Below are 16207 nucleotides of genomic sequence, written 5' to 3'. Positions count from 1 at the left end.
GAGATGGAAGAATAAAGTATAGTGGGGCCCTGAAATAGTAGTTTAAGGGACGGTGGGGGACAACGTAGTGGATGCTCTAAGCTAAGGAGAGTAGTTGGGGAAGGAGTTGGCAAATTTAAAGAAATAAAACATGACAAAAATGATGGCGGTGGGGTCCAGTGATTTGGTGTTAAGATTTGCACCGAGACATGGGTTTCATTTCATCCTATGCTGCTGCTAGTGTTTGCCAAATAAGCTTCATTATCCATTTGACAGAAAAGTGGCTTCGTGACCGTTATTGCTGTCATTGTATTAGACCTTGATAAACAATTTCACGAACTACCATTCCATAAAATGTTTTGAGGCTATTTCTACCCATTAATTAATGTATGACCGAACATCGTGTTGGAGTTAATATTTATGAGAGAACACCCAATAATTAACAAGGAACTCGCAGCCTAGAAACCAAAACCAACGTCATTGGACAACATTGCAACAGAACATCGCCAGTTTCTGAAATTGGATAACTTCAAATGTTTCGACTTCTTCTTAAAGCTGCTAGATCACAAGGGAGGGTTTACGACGAATTATTTCATATGGTTTGATAGATTACATTGATCAAGAATAGCTAACTTAAAATAATTAAATATGGTTCTAACACTGGGCTACTCAATCGCCGAGAAATAAAAACACATTGTTAGGTTTCAGTCATACAACTCAACCAAAGCCAAAACCTTCGTGACAAACTAGGAAAATACTAATATGCATAGCTTGATAAAGATGAGCAAATAACTTGAAACTTGACAGCAGTTTTACTTTTGTTATGATAAAGCAAGAAGTTCTCACATCTTTAGTGTCAATAATTTGACAAGTCTTTTAAAGATGATTTGAGATATATATGACGAGTTATATGTTTGGTACTATTTCAATCGAAGGAATTTTCAATCGCTTTGACACTTGTAAGAATCAATCATATAGCATATTTATAAGATAATAGTACCACTTAAATTAAAGTAATATACTTTTCAAAAAAACAATCATTTCATTATGATTTTATTAGTATTATTGTATTACTGTCACTGCATGTCCTCTTATAGAAATTTACAACAGAATAAAGAACACATCGTTGAGATTTATCTGAATATCCACATTGTATTTTACTGCAAAAATATAAATCTGTGGACATTTGAAGATGTGAATTTTTGTGGTTTTGGGTTTGTTTAATTGTTTAGAGTAAATATTCCGAAAGGTGAAATTATATCACAATGAAACAAACCTATACATAACACGTACAATAAACATATTATGTATATGCAATTTTATACCTTAAACCAAGTAACAATATAGCCCAAAATCTTGAGAAAAAACTCTGCATATAGTTTCAACTGATAGGCTTAGGGGAAACACGAAAAACCTATCAGATCTTCATTCAGAAGATCGAGCTCAATTTCCATTGCACCTAAGCTATCAACGAGCAAAAATGCGTTGCCCACTCTACCTACCCTCAGTCTTCTTCTTCCGATGCCTCCTTGAGCCACTGCATCAAATAAGTGCATTAGAATGTGCAGACATTTGGTGCAAGCTTTAGCGGTTGTCCAAAATTCATGATTATCAGATAGTAGGTATGGTTACCAACCTGTAAAAATTTCTCTGCCTTCTTCACGAAAACCTTATCCGACTCATCAGCCTGTTCCTTTTCCGATTCCCAGCGTAGTATACCATCTTCTTGCAAAATGTCTTTGTCGTAGAGAAGATGCAAAATCTAAAGATAGACCCAGATTACACAAAAATATGAAAGTAATGAATTAGTACAGGATTCTCAGATCAAGACATTGGCCACTAAAATATTAATTTATTATAGAAAGATTAATACTTGAAAGTTGTTCTGTTAAGTTTGAAGCTTATGTAATGTTCATTTCTAATTGTCTCTTAGTCACATACTACTTACTAGTAGAAAATGTGAGATGTCAAGACTATAGCATGTCAATACTAGTATATCGTTATTTGCTAGTAGAAAGTGCGAGATGACAAGACTTATAGCATGAAATAAGAAGAGGCAAGGCAATCAAATCTCAGAAGTGAAACTATAATTTGTACAAAAAATTCCAACAGAAACGAGTTACCTGGGAAAATAGATTTGCATATTCTTTTGTAGACTCTAAACACATTTCTTCAAATTTCAGTATCACCTCAATCTGCAAGGAATGCAATGTATCAAAAGATATTCATAATTGAAGAGAATTTGACACAAAGGACGTTTTAAGTTTTCTTAACTCATCAATCAAAAAATATGAATATGCTGATAAAGATACCCACTGCTCCCCTAACCCCAACTTAAGAAAAATTTGTTGATAAATCTACTGATGAAAGCACTATGTTTAACTTAACACCAAGAGAAATACCAAAAATTGTGCACGACCTGAAGAATAGAATTATCTACTTCAACATGAACTTGATGATTTTGCTCTAAAGTAGTTATGAACAAAGACATTCGTGTGATTAAGAATTATACATCGCTCAATAAGACTGAGAGAATCATTTCCAGGATATAGTAGCAAATCAACATGAGGAAACAAAGTATGCAGGGGAGCACATGATGATAGAAGATGATAGATCGGGGTAACTGTTACTGATTTAAGGCTGCCAAACATGGTTTTAGAGTTCAAAATTGTGGAATACCAGTCCCCACATAAAATCATGTGGCCGAAATAGGCCAAAGCAGACTGATAAAGTAGCTTATAACAATAAGTAAGAAGTCAAAAGATTTTAATGTACCAACCTCTTCATCTAAGCTTGGCAGATAATACTTCAAAAGCTTTTCCCATTTTCCAATCACACCATTAGTAATTTTAAGTAGTTCTCCTGCAAAAAAACAGTTGAGTTTTCCATGCACACCAAAGAATAAGAACTGAATAGCTCTGTTCCACAATGCCAAAAACTAAAGCATACAATAGGTATTTATAAATAGTTAAATAGTAAGGAGTGTAAATGATTAATGATCAGCACAAAAAGATTGTCCAATTTGACTAACTACATTTCACTAGTGTGAATCATAACATAGATTAGGCAGTTAAGCTTGACAACTTCTAGCACTTGACCTCTTTGTAAACTATAGATTTTAAACTGTTATGATTCACCGTGCTTAAACTATTAAGCAGTAACATGATTATTGTTCCATGAATAAACACTATGGATTTTGAAGATCCACCCTGTCCATCATATTGTGCATGAATTTATTAACTACTATTATCTGGCCCACCTATAGGCTGCCAAATCAATAATGCTTACGACAATAAATATCAAATCTCCAAATAAACACCAACAATGCAGGTGACATGGGTCGTGCGAAGTTTTTGAGGTTGACTAAAGAACTTCTAATATTATACCCAGGTTGAGCTAATAAGTTCTTTAGAATTAATTGGATCATTCGTAAAGTAAGAATGTGGATAATTGAATCCGGGCTTGTTTAATGGTCCACATAAAAGCTGCCAAATCAGCAACCACCTGAAGTTTCTGCAGCAGGATCAGTTAATATAAAATCTCCAAATAAACACCATCAATGCTGGAGACAGCAAAAGGCTCATGTGAAGTTACTTTAAGGTTGATCACAAAACTTCTAATATTTTTCCAGCAATGAGCTATCTAGTTCTCAAGAACTTATTTGATTCAGTTCCCAAAGCGCATATGCAGGCTCGGATAAACCTTAATTCTCCATCTGCACGCAGGCGCCACTGTTTTACAAATATTTCGTGAATAGATCAACCCAGTTTGATTACATTTTATATGTCCAAAAGCACCCAGTTCACCTTCACAGACTTGGGACAGAAAAACTTAGTGAGGGAGAATTCTAAAGATTAGTTACTTCGTCATTTTCAATTAGCTAGTCCTGTAAATTGGTTCACAACATTGTAAGTAGTAACAAGTGTCTGTGTCTCTTCACCTTTACTCAACAAATCCTGCCCAAGCATATCTTCACATATGAATTTTCATAATATTTCAACTATTTGTTCTGAAAGCCATCTTTCAAAGATTTATAGTCTTATACTGACTGTGAAGAATAAATACAGTAAAAATACAATTGTTTTCCTTAAAACAGTGTGAAGTGAATGACGACATACCAAAACTACTTGTGTGGAAAGAAGAAAGTTTCATAAACACACAGATCAAATACATATGAATATATTCTTACTAAACAATGATATATGCATGCTTACTATTCGGCATCCAGCACATATGATTCCAGTCACATACTTTATTTGAAAAGTATAATCAATGAGGATTGATGGTAAGAAACTATTAGAGGGAAGAAAAAGCATGTGCAATGAATACATGCATTCAAGCTAGTGCATTGACTGTATAAGAAATCTACCTTAACATTGGCTACATTTTGAAGATGTGATTGTGAATACATATCCTAAGATCACTCTATATCACATATGTTATCATGGTTTAAACTGGAACCCATGAAATAACTTTTATGCATGTATGTAAACCAGCATTTTGGTAAAATGGTATAATCAATACTTACCATCAAAGTACATGATTCACAGATTATATAATTCCATCCACTGAAACGAGAAATTACCTGCAGAATCATGTGGAGTGTCCACGGCATACTTCATCATAGCATAGAACAAAGCGCCAGCACAATCAGTAGAAGCCATATTGTATGAAAGCCTGAGACAGAAAAAGTTACAAAGACAAAATTTGTTACAAGTGCCACAGAGAATGGCTCAATTAGATAAGTTCTACCTCGTATATCTATTGTTGCAAGATAGAACTGAAATTACAGGACCCACATAATGAATGTAGATTTGCACAGAATGAATTCATCCAATACCAGTAATGATAATATTAAAGTGCTTCGATGGAAAGAGAGGATCGCATCAAGCAACAACAATTACTACTGACCTGTAACAGATTCCAATTGGTGGATATGCAGACTAAACATTTACTATGTCAGCCTTCCAATACTATTATTTTTCAGATCAATGCATTTTTTAGATTTAAAAAAGGTAATTTTACCAGTATGAAACCACGAATGAAAGTTTTTCGACTAAAAGATAATAAAAAGGTAGAGAAAGGCTGCATCATACCTCAGCGAGTTAACTTCAATTATTATATGATCTTCTTCTACATTTTCATGTATAGCCCTTAGAAAAGTTGCTTCAACCTGCAATGAGCAAACAGAGAAAACATTAGAATTTCAAACACCATACAAGTACGACAAGAATCATTGTCAGCAGGTACCTCTTTTTCGAAATGAGCATGATCATCTCTACCATCATCAGATTCATTATCAGAATCAATTCCCAGTTCTCCTGAAGGTGGAAGAATGTTGCTTTCTTCGTTCGATGTATCCAGCTCATCGGTCGCAGATTTGATTATTTCAAGAAGTCGATCTGCAGAAATCGGCGCCACTGAATGCCTCCATTCTTCTTCAAGGCCTTTCTCACCAACTGACCAGATAAAACCAGCCCCACCAACCTTGTCGCATAGTATTAGTTAGAAAGCTTACATGCAGCAATCTAGCTATACAGACTCACATCATGATACCAGTTAAATATTTATCATCACATGGGATAGTCTTGATCTTAAAGCACAAAGCCCTAACAAACAATTTGTTTTCCAAAAAACAAATACATTTTGTGTCCCTCTAAACGAGTTAATATAATGCATGTAGTTTGTAACATTTAATGAAGATCAGTCTTTGACATATGCAAGCACTCCATTCTTAATAACAAATTAACAACAATATCTGCAAGGATGTATGAGTAATGAACATAATATAATTTGATTTAGGCAGTTCTTGGATGCATACTTTGTATGATGGCAGCTCATAATGCTCCTAGATATTACTGGCTTGCGAAAGCATCATACTCTGTATTTCTAAGTTTACCTCTTGTATCGGGTATTGACTGGGTATTAATGGTTCTCTCAGAAAACCAAGTAAAAGTGGTGCTAAAACATAATTCTAGAAAGCCGCAAAAACTCTAAAGCTTTCAAAATCACAGCAAGTCATGTATATCATAAAATGACAAGAGAGTTACCCTAAGTTCATGGGAAATAATATGCTAGTAATTGACTGGTCAAGTGAATCTTCAGTGCAACAATACTTCGTTGTCTATTCATCCAGGACATCAATATGCTAAATTCAACTCAATTTCCGATTGGTTTCCTAGAAATCTTCCTCTTTTACTTTACATGTTTTAAATGGTTCTATATGTTCAGATGGAATGCAGAAAACCTTAAGGGAAAATATCAAGAATAAAGGAAAGAAAATGAATTTAGAGCCATCAAGCTTTTTCTTAAAGCAATAAGTTGCTTACCACTTTAGCTACTTTAAAACTAGAAATTAGAAAGAAGAAAAATTAACAGCAAAGAAAATTTGGACCTCAGATGCAGCCTGAATTCGCAAATCAGATACCTCGGTATTCAACTCCTCCAACACATCAGTAGTATTAGGTACTGCTGCATATAGAAAATATCCATCGTTAAAGTAGATGCACCAGCCTATCAATATGATGCTATATGTGCACAAATGCATTTCTTACTATTATATTACAGCTCAAACTTGCCAAATGCACTAAGTTTTACGAAATAATAGAGGTTAAAATACATAATTGCTGATAACAGGAATGATTTCTAAACATACATTATGTAACAACTGAGTAAAATAGCTTCTAAAATCTGTTGGGTTTTAAATTATAATGATGACAGATAATAAAAGGGTTCCAGAAGTTACATGTGATTTCTATGTTCCCACTACTATTATCAGCATATTCCAGCTCTTCATCACTGTCTTGTCTGACAGGCTGTTGGAGTAGAGAAACCTTAGAGTAAGCAGGCACAACAAAATTTTGCCCAATTATGACCTACACAGCCCAAGTGCGTTAGATGATCAGGCTAGTCTGAAACAAAGAAATACGAACAAATATTTGGGGACAGATTTTATCAAATCTAGTATTGTTTGTATTATGAGTGGAGAAAGATCCCATTTTAGTGTTTATATTGTGGGTGGAAAAAGAGTCCCTCTTAGGGGTATTGTTGTGTAAAGTGATAGTAAATAAATGTAATAGTAAGGGTACTATTGTAACAACTTGTGGTCGGGAGGTGTACAAAAAAGAAAAGAAAGAATTGTTCATGTTTTTCGGGAATGAACGAAAAAGGAAAGCGTGCATGTTTTTATGGGACGGGGGGAGTACATCTTAAGATTGAATCAATCATATTCTTCATGCTAGGTGTTTCTGCAAGCACAATTTTAACAATACTCGTCCCTCATATGATTCCTCCCATAAATTGGTAGTAGGTTTGACAGGAAACATATAGATGAATGCCGCAACCTAAAATAACCTCAAGCACATTTAATCTAATTACATCACATGGTTCTGATGCTTCTGCATATCAAAACAAATAAAAGCGACTCCAAAACTATGACTGTTGCAGATAATGCAATGCATGTACCTTTCACTCTTCAGAAGTGGAGTAAAAGTGTTTTGCCACTTTTGACAGGAAAGCAGAAATGAGTTCTTAATGGTTTTGGATACAATCAACAGAGATATTCCTTCACAAGTCATTTTAGAGTTTCTATAGAAGGCTTCTCGATTCTGATCCGATGCAATTAGGATCCCATTAAAATGAGTAACTTCAACACGAAGAAACTAAGGACTTCTCACTAGATGTCTTTGTGAAACAAATGTTTTGTTCGTGAAACTTATCCAGCGTTGACTCTTAACACTAAGTCACCAATAGTCACAACTTAAACTTCTATGCAAGATTTCAAGTTTAAAGTCAGAGGTAAAAAATGCAACAAACAATGAATGGAGGCTCCAGAAAGGTTAGGCACTTCAAAGTGTACCTTGAAAGATAATACGACACCAGCTTCAAGGACCGCTCCAGACTTCATGGTCACCCCATCACACACTATTGCATGCTTTAATCTACAGCCATCCTCAATGTTCACCTTATTCCAAATGTAACATCCATCAATTGAAACATTTGATCCAATTACACAGTCTTCACCAATGACAGAATTGGAAACTTCTGAGTGCTTTCCAATAGTGGTGCGACTTCCAATAACAGTAAAGGGGCCCATTTTGGCAGAGCGTGAGAGACCTACATCTGTAAAATTAATGTTCATCATGTGGAAAGTCAAGAGAAATCACGAAAGGGGTCGCCAAGAGTTTCTCAGCAAGTCTACGTTACAAACTTATATTCATAATTCATAAAGAGCAGATAAGATGAACATTTAAATAATTGCTATATAGCCAAATACTATTATTTCAAACCCAGTGTTGTGTTTGTGTACAAAACATGAAGGCAAGATATGCTATAATTATCAGAAAAAATAATGCTTACTGTTCAGCTGACAAAAGAGCATGCCACTTAGACTTCATTATACAAGTCCAGTGAAAGTTACTTATAGGTACAGTGCACTTCTCACATTCTCACAAATTCATGGTTTTGGAGAACTTATATACATTATTCAATTTTTTCATGATTTTTGTCAAATGACTCTGTCATGTATGCATGATCATAGAAGCAAAAATCTTCTTATGTTATTCAAACAAGTTCCTTGGTCACAGAAAAGTGCTAGGTTAGTCCAAATTGGTTGTGTCAAATTTGCATACCAGTGACATGAAATTCTGCAGACTCAGATTCTTACAACATTGAGAACTATTCAACAGATAAAACGCTATAACAAATAAAGTAATTATGGCACAGTTAGAATTTGATCACACAGAAAATAAGTGTGTGCTAATCTGCTAATGTGGTACTGTTTTCAAGGAAAAGAATCTATTCGTCCCACACTCAACCATTGCATCTTCAGAATTTGAAATTGGAGGTAAAAGAATAAGAAGAAACCAATTTACCAAGCATAATTGGAAAATTAAAAGGTCCGGTTCTTAACGAATGCATACCAATGGGGCCCTATTAAGGTGTTGAGTATTTACCTAAACCTAGAACAAACTTATTTGCAATGGATGGTTATAATTCTGGAGAAAAAGAATTTTTACAATTGACACAACTACAGGAAATAAGAAGTGAATTTCAGGATTTATTTTACCTGAAGCTCGATAAGTTCCACGTCTTTCCAGTTTTGTCAGACTATTCTGAAGAAACTGAATGTCAGGAACCAAAGGATAAGTCCACCTCTGTATTATATCTTTACTAATAGTGTCATAGCTCCTGTAGTTCTCCACCCTTGCTGCATAACTTGAATGAATTTCATGGGTGAAAATTTTGTAACCCATAAGCTGAGCAAAAAGAAAAGAAAAATTAGAAAAAATATGAAGAAATGTTAAAGGCTAAAGGCCTTCTACCATTATTTCATAAAGCTGACTATAATGCAATTCAGTTCGGCCTCAGGGAAATGCCAAAAAGGGTAAAAAAGAAAAGAAAGCCTAACTGCCACTATGCGGCTATGCCACAAGATGCAGCATGACATTGGCTTGAAGCCTTGAAGGTTTATAAAGACACAGAGAAAAAAAGCTTAATAATATATCAGTCAAGGGTGCATATAAAGAGATTAGTATACAAATAGATTACAAGGATGATAAAACTATCATAATACATCAACCATAAACAATGAACAAACTACTCTTAAATTACCATGGACCAACCCCAGGCACCAAAATGAATTTCACTTATGCAGCTCACACACATTTGAGCTGCTGGTGACCAAAATTACTACTCCCTCCGTCCCACCGTAAGTGTGGCAATTTCCTTTTATTGCAAAAAAGCAACACTCTATCTCTCTCTCTCTTACTTTATCCTCTCTCCTACTTTTTCTCTCTACTTTTTTCTCACTCCTACTTTATTCTCTCTTCATTTAACCACTAAACACCACTACCTAAAAACATGTGCCCAAAAGAAATGTGACATAAAATGGGACAGAGAAAGTATAAGATAGCTGATAGCCAACACGTCAAGAACCAATAACTGAAATAGCCCAATGAAACAACCAAGACAAGATAGCTAATGTGTAGTATATGACAACTATAAAATTATGATACAAGGAAATTAACTGCCAAAATAACTAAAGCTGAGGCATTAATGCTAAACCCATTATATGCCAATTCCATCAACACTCCATTCCATAAGCTAAGGGAAAAGGACCGGCATAAAAATAACTAAACAAAACATGAACTGGGTCCTGAGATTGAATCCTGGCATTCTAGTTAGGTGAAAGGGGGTGCATCAGAAACAACTTTACAACACATCGCATCTGAGAAGCTTATTAAGCACAAACAACCATGAGAAGACATGAACATATCTAGGCCAGGAACCTTATGAAAGGGAAGCAATTCATAGGGATTAGGGAAGAATGAAAAAAAGAGTAGATTTGTTACAGAACTTTCCCACTGAATCCAAAACCTATCACCTACTTCATCTTGACCATCTATGAGATGAACTCCTTCCTGTTGCTAGCAACATTAAGAAATCACTTATACTTCTTAAGAGCTCCATATTGTAGGAAACAGAAGAAAAGACTCGTTGAAAAGAAACACACTAATCAATGAGTATACGCCACTTCACATTCTAAAATATCACAATGTCTGATTATAACACCTTGGCACACTGATCTTTTCTTCACATCATTTTGTATTTTTTATTTGTGATAAAAACATAAAAAATACAATAATCAGTATTGTTGGGAACATGCCCAAACAATTAAAAGCCACAATCTGTGCATATCATATATACATACACATGTGCCTTTGTTAATCAGGGTAGATTAAAGCTTACTTCATACTGGAGTTTTGAGTGTCAAGTTAAATATTAAGTGAGGACTTCCCCCGCAAGAACAAAATTGTGTTCTTCATGTATTAATACTTACATCATCAACAAGTAACCCCTTGACAAAATGACGGCGTAAATGCTGGTAGTCAAAATTGTCAGTGAAAAGACTCAGAACCTCTGGAGAACATATGTCAATATAGCAATCCTGCAAAGAAAATTAACTGACAACAGTTAAACTCGAATATCTGCATATTTCTTCTTAAACATCTTGAAAGGGTTTTAGTAAAGAGTTTGACAGAAAACACAACTAAGCAAACATTAAGTCCTAGTGTTCTAGCTACCAAAAACCTTTCATGCAATTTATAACATATAATAGTATTGAAAAGTTCATAGCAATATAGCATGCATGTCACTACAATCCTTTCATTTAATTTGATAATTTTGATTTAATCTCATTATAGATTGATATCATTCATTACTTGATGATTTAAACTTAAGTTATCTTTTAATTCCCTAATTCATTTGGAATCGCCAAAATAAATTCTATAACATATTACAGTAGAAAATGTAGAATATGGCCTTAGCCTATCCTTTTCTCTTTAGTTGACCTCTTCTTTGATCACTCATTGCCTAATTTAGTGAATATATTCACAGACTCCCCATAATTGGCATTGAATCCCAATCAATGCTTGGTTCAACATATTGGAGCTCACCCCTGGAAAGGAAATGCCTATAAACTTTCTTTATTGCACCAATTTTCGACGTATTTCACTTAATATTTAATTAGAAACTCTCACCAATTAGACTTAGATGGGTAGCACCGATATTACCCTAAGAAGAGAATTAAAATAAAATGACTTGCAATTTGTAAACACGGAAATCCAGTGATATTGTGCTTAAGAGCATCTATATATCCTAAATTGCAGGTGATGTAAACAAAGACAAAATCCAAGAGAAATAGCACAACTATGTCTCCGGTCAGTTGACAAACTTTGTAAGTGACCGTCCGAATGTGCTCCAATATAGTAATAATTATAAGCATCAGTGATTGACTAGTCATGGAGATAGGTGTGGTTATTATAAGCATCAGTAAGGATGTGCAGGAAATTGAAAACAGTAGAGAACTAGAGATAGTAATAAATATCTCTAAGACAGAGCTTATTGTTTATTTACTAGTCCTTTATTCTAATACATAGAATAAACATCCTTTCATACCTTTCTTTTAGTTATTTTTAGGTTCTGCAGTAAATAAGGTTTAAAGCAGAAACAAACAGTTGTTTAAGGAAAGATATGAACCTGCTTATCATTGTGAAGAGATATTGAAGAACGATCGAGCAACATAGTCCTGTCCAGAGTGAGAGTCCCTTTTGAAGTATCAGCCTTATCCTCATAATATAAGAGCTCTTTCGTTTTGGGGTCAATTGCCATAAACAGCTCCTCTGTTCCAAGACGAGATTGATGTGTTATTGGAGACGGCTTTGACTGTTTGATTATCATAGTCATTACTGCATTGCTATCTCTTTTCTTTCTCTCTTTGTGTTCTTTAAGTGCCTGGGTTAGTGGCATGTTGCTCACAGTATCCCCAGTTACAAGAATAAAATCTCCATGTACCTTCAAAGAGAACCAAACATAATAAACTAGATTATTTGAAACTTAAAAGACAGAAATACACTACAAAAAATTGAAGCAACCTTTACCTATTTAAATAAGGCTGATGCATAGCAGCATAGATATAAAAGTGAGCCATGTTAGAGTTAGACTACACTAACTTTGTTACCTTGGGGATTTAGACCCTTGATAAGGAAGTGAGACTTAGACTTCAGAAAAGCATTTCAAATATCTCCATTTTAGACAGGTTCCAAACCAAGTAAAATACATTTGCATCATAAATGAAAATACATTTCTGTCCATTCACAAGCTATTAATAGAGCCAGATATGAAGCAATCACTAAAGTTTACAAGTAGTAAGCACAACATACCACATTCTTCTCATATATCAACCTTAGAGCATCTCCAGCACTCATGGCATTGTAAGACTCTATAGTAGAAACCGAAAACTTCGGCTGATTGAGCCAGTTGGAGTTTTCCAAATATTCAATCACTTGCTTGGAATGAGCACAGCAAAACACAAAAACCTCCTCAACTCCAGCCGATTCAAGCCACGCCAAGGTGTATTCAATCATAGGCGCATTCACCAGTGGTAGCAGTACCTTAGAACATACATTAAAAATAAATAAAACAAAGAAATAAGCAAAGGCAAATCAAGTACTATTATCCTACCCCAACACAACTAGCAACTGTCATAACTCCTAGTGCTCACAGACAATATCTCACATTACGAGTTAGTAAAACAGATTCATGTCTTGTATCCTCAAAAGTAACTGAAACGTAGACCCTAGCGGTGGCAACACGAATTCAAACCAAACAATGTCTTCCATCTCAAACCCTATGCACGGTAACTTTTCAATTGAGGTATGCTCTGGTACGAATCGCGGAAAATCAATAATCAAAGTGTAGAAGAGGCTATTGATAAGATTGGGGGATTACCTTAGGGCGTTCGAGAGTAATAGGGCGGAAGAGAGTGGCGAAGCTGTCGGCCAAGAGGATGGCCTGCAGGGGGTCGCGCGACAGCTCCTCACCTGCATCTTCGCCTGCCGCTCCTCCCCTGCTCCCTTTCTTCGCCACCATTGCGCAGTCACGAAGCAGCGCAGTAGAAGGGGACCAAATTTTATGCAGCAAAACCACAATTGTTTCGCTTGCACTATTTTAATTATTTAAAGTGGAAATGAGTGTCACTGTCAAAGGCGAGGGTTTAGGGTACTGTGCTCAAGCGCTAATCTCATTATTTATTTAGGTGGTATATCAAATTAATTTATTTTAAAATGATAATTAATTTTTTACGGATTAATATTTTGTCGAGATTTCATGTCAAAAAAAATTAACTTATTAGTATGTCTTTTCAATCTTGTATTTCCGTATCATAATTTCTTCATATATTAGTGATTTTTCAATGAATTCATATGAGTTGGAGGATGTGATGTATATTGCTTAAACTCCCTCTGAACAGTTTCCATTTTCTAAGGAGAGAAAGAAATAAAAAAGAAAATAACAAAAACAAAAGTGGATAGAATATTTTGATGTTATCAATAATGCAATATATACTCCGACATTAGAAAATTGAATTTTGAGGCTTTTCCATTTTCATGGCTAAACCTGCTAGTATTATAAAACTCTTTTTTTTTTATGAATGAATGGATAGAATATAAAGATGAAAAGAAAAGTACAAGCAAGACACGGGCATACCCGAGGGATACATGTCTAAGAGCCGAAGTAAGTAGGCCGATGGGAGGGAAGTAGACTCCGGGGAAAAGGTACCCATAGAGTCGGTATTACAATCCATAAAACATACATAACAGTACACAAGTAAGATCAAACTAATAACTTCACATCGGTTAGAGTCTTGACGGTGTGGTCCACTCGAAATGCTCCGGTACTTCCTTCCATCAATGTGTGCTTGTACTCGTTGCTATCGTCCACGTTACCCCAATGGAGGTAGGGGTAGGGCCTCGTTAAAACCTCCAAGAGATAAAACCCAGTGGGAAAAAATCTCTAGGATGAAAAAGAGTACCCCGTGGCCGAGAGCGACGCTAAACTCCCAAGTGCTCGGTCATTCGTTCATGCAGGTAAAGGGAGTATAATACTTAGTATGTTACCTTCTCCTCAAACACTAAGTGCTTGGGTTCAAATGCTAATCCGCCAAATATCATGGCATTTCTACCTTGCCACATCAGGCTGACCAGTGCGATGAGGGCTAGTCTTCTAGCCTTGCAGATGATTGTCGCGCTGCTTCGTTCCTTGATCATCCACTTGATGGCGCTCGGTATGGTGGTGATGTTCCGCCGCATCCCCAACCAAGCTTTGATCTCCTTCCAAACTGCCCAAGTCTTGTGGCATTTACGATACCAAAGAGGTGCACTGTACACAATAATTCAACTCACATCTCATACTCCATTAAGTAGAATAAAATAAGAAATAGAAAAAAATAATAAAAAATTAAAAAAAAGTAAAGTAAAAAGAAAAATGAAGATAATAAAGTAAAAGAAACGATAAAATAAAAACAATAAGAGGATAAAGTATGAAAGAAAAGTGAGATAATTATTGATAAAAAAGAAAACATCTCAGAGACATACTAAAAAGGAATACGTTTCACTTAAGCTAGGATGGAGGAGGTATTATTTAGCTACTTATAAATAGCGTAACAATTAAAAAAAATATTCAATATGAATAAATAACTAGAAAAAAAATAATAGTTGAATCTTGAAGTCTATAGATTCCTCTTGCCTTGATCTAACTTAGGTGATGAAATGAAGATGATAATATGAAATATGGTTTGTTGTGATTTTTAAAGTGTAATTTAGGTTAAAAAAACAAGTAGTCAAAAATATACTGCTACTACTATCCGTATATAAGAAGACAAATATGGAAAACATATATCCTCCACATGAGTCTTAACTCATAAGAAAAATCACAATCACATGGGAGTCCCTCAACAGAGTTAACAACAAATTTGAGATTACAGACAAAGAAATTTGTAGGTATTAAGAAAATTAAATAGGAAAATACGAGAGTTAGAGACTGGTTTCTAGTATTTTAAATCCAATTTGGGGCGACAAAAAGTGTGTGTTGGATTGTTATCGGACCAACATGGTTATAATCCAATCCAATAAGCCTTAATCCAAGCTCCACCCGTTGAAGAAATTTTCAATCCGAATATGAACTTGACCTGCCAACTTCAACCCTGAGTACGATCCGCACAGACACAATATAATATTGGTTGGAACGGAACGGTAACGATCTGAACATGATTTACACGATTAAATCAAATTTACACAAATATAAAGAATAAAACTAAAATATATTTTGTTTATAAAAAGAATAAACGTAATAGTACTCCTTATGTCAACCAAAAAAAAAGAGTTTCTTCTTTCCATATTCGCCCGTCGACCAAAATTAATCACATATTAAAAATGAAAATCACCCTCAATTTATTACTCACTTTTTATCAATATTTTCTAACTTTATTCACATTTTCTTTTTGTCACTTATATTTTACCTATTTTATCTCATTCGCTCTCATACTTCACAATTTTTCCATTAAAAACAGTGTCGTTTACAAATGAAACTATTTTTAATGGATAGACAGACCATTATTTTTGAATGAGTTACTCAAACCTAACCCAAAATTATATGATTCCAAACGACTCAACCTGACAAGGATATGAATTCAATAAAATTTGACCAAAACCTATTAAATTTGTGCTTGTTCAAGATGGGTTTTCGCGTCGTGTCAAATTATAAACCCTCACTCCAATCAACGAACCGTAATAAATACATGTGCGCACACACACATTTTTAATTAACTCTTTTATCTTTTACTCCCTTCGTACCAAAATAATAGTCTTTTATTAGTTTGTCCTACAAAATT

The 16207-nt window shown here is 34.8% G+C and overlaps 1 protein-coding gene across 4 annotated transcripts; it reads right to left on the bottom strand.

Annotated features, from left to right (window-relative positions):
* Positions 1-1269: 1269 nt before the first annotated feature.
* LOC121771563 (translation initiation factor eIF-2B subunit epsilon-like) lies at positions 1270-13483 on the bottom strand. Of its 4 annotated transcripts, none has more exons than XM_042168376.1 (15): positions 13270-13483; positions 12702-12932; positions 12019-12333; positions 10820-10927; positions 9047-9236; positions 7838-8100; positions 6725-6854; positions 6374-6450; positions 5230-5466; positions 5076-5152; positions 4565-4656; positions 2759-2841; positions 2103-2174; positions 1616-1741; positions 1270-1516 (listed from the first exon to the last, which is right to left on the bottom strand). In XM_042168376.1, exons 1-15 carry the CDS (start codon positions 13408-13410, stop codon positions 1484-1486), a joined length of 2175 nt encoding a protein of 724 aa, XP_042024310.1. In that variant the 5' UTR covers positions 13411-13483; the 3' UTR covers positions 1270-1483. The 4 variants fall into 4 exon arrangements, with proteins under 4 accessions (XP_042024310.1, XP_042024312.1, XP_042024311.1 ...); XM_042168378.1 differs by having other exon boundaries at positions 6407-6450; XM_042168377.1 differs by having other exon boundaries at positions 6374-6447.
* Positions 13484-16207: the final 2724 nt, after the last annotated feature.

Source organism: Salvia splendens, chromosome 16 (genome assembly GCF_004379255.2).
Source record: "Salvia splendens isolate huo1 chromosome 16, SspV2, whole genome shotgun sequence".
NCBI classification, from domain to species: domain Eukaryota; kingdom Viridiplantae; phylum Streptophyta; class Magnoliopsida; order Lamiales; family Lamiaceae; genus Salvia; species Salvia splendens.
The sequence above is the reverse complement of the archived record's forward strand: the minus strand, read 5'-3'. Positions and strand labels throughout refer to the sequence as shown.

Excerpts from the sequence above, each read along its gene's own strand:
- LOC121771563 (XM_042168376.1), bottom strand. The coding sequence starts at position 13,410 with ATGGTGGCGAAGAAAGGGAGCAGGGGAGGAGCGGCAGGCGAAGATGCA. Across the intron at positions 12,933-13,269 it reads TTACTCTCGAACGCCCTAAG|GTACTGCTACCACTGGTGAA; the intron begins GTAATCCCCCAA and ends GTATGTTCTAAG. Across the intron at positions 12,334-12,701 it reads TGATATATGAGAAGAATGTG|GTACATGGAGATTTTATTCT; the intron begins GTATGTTGTGCT and ends TTCTCTTTGAAG.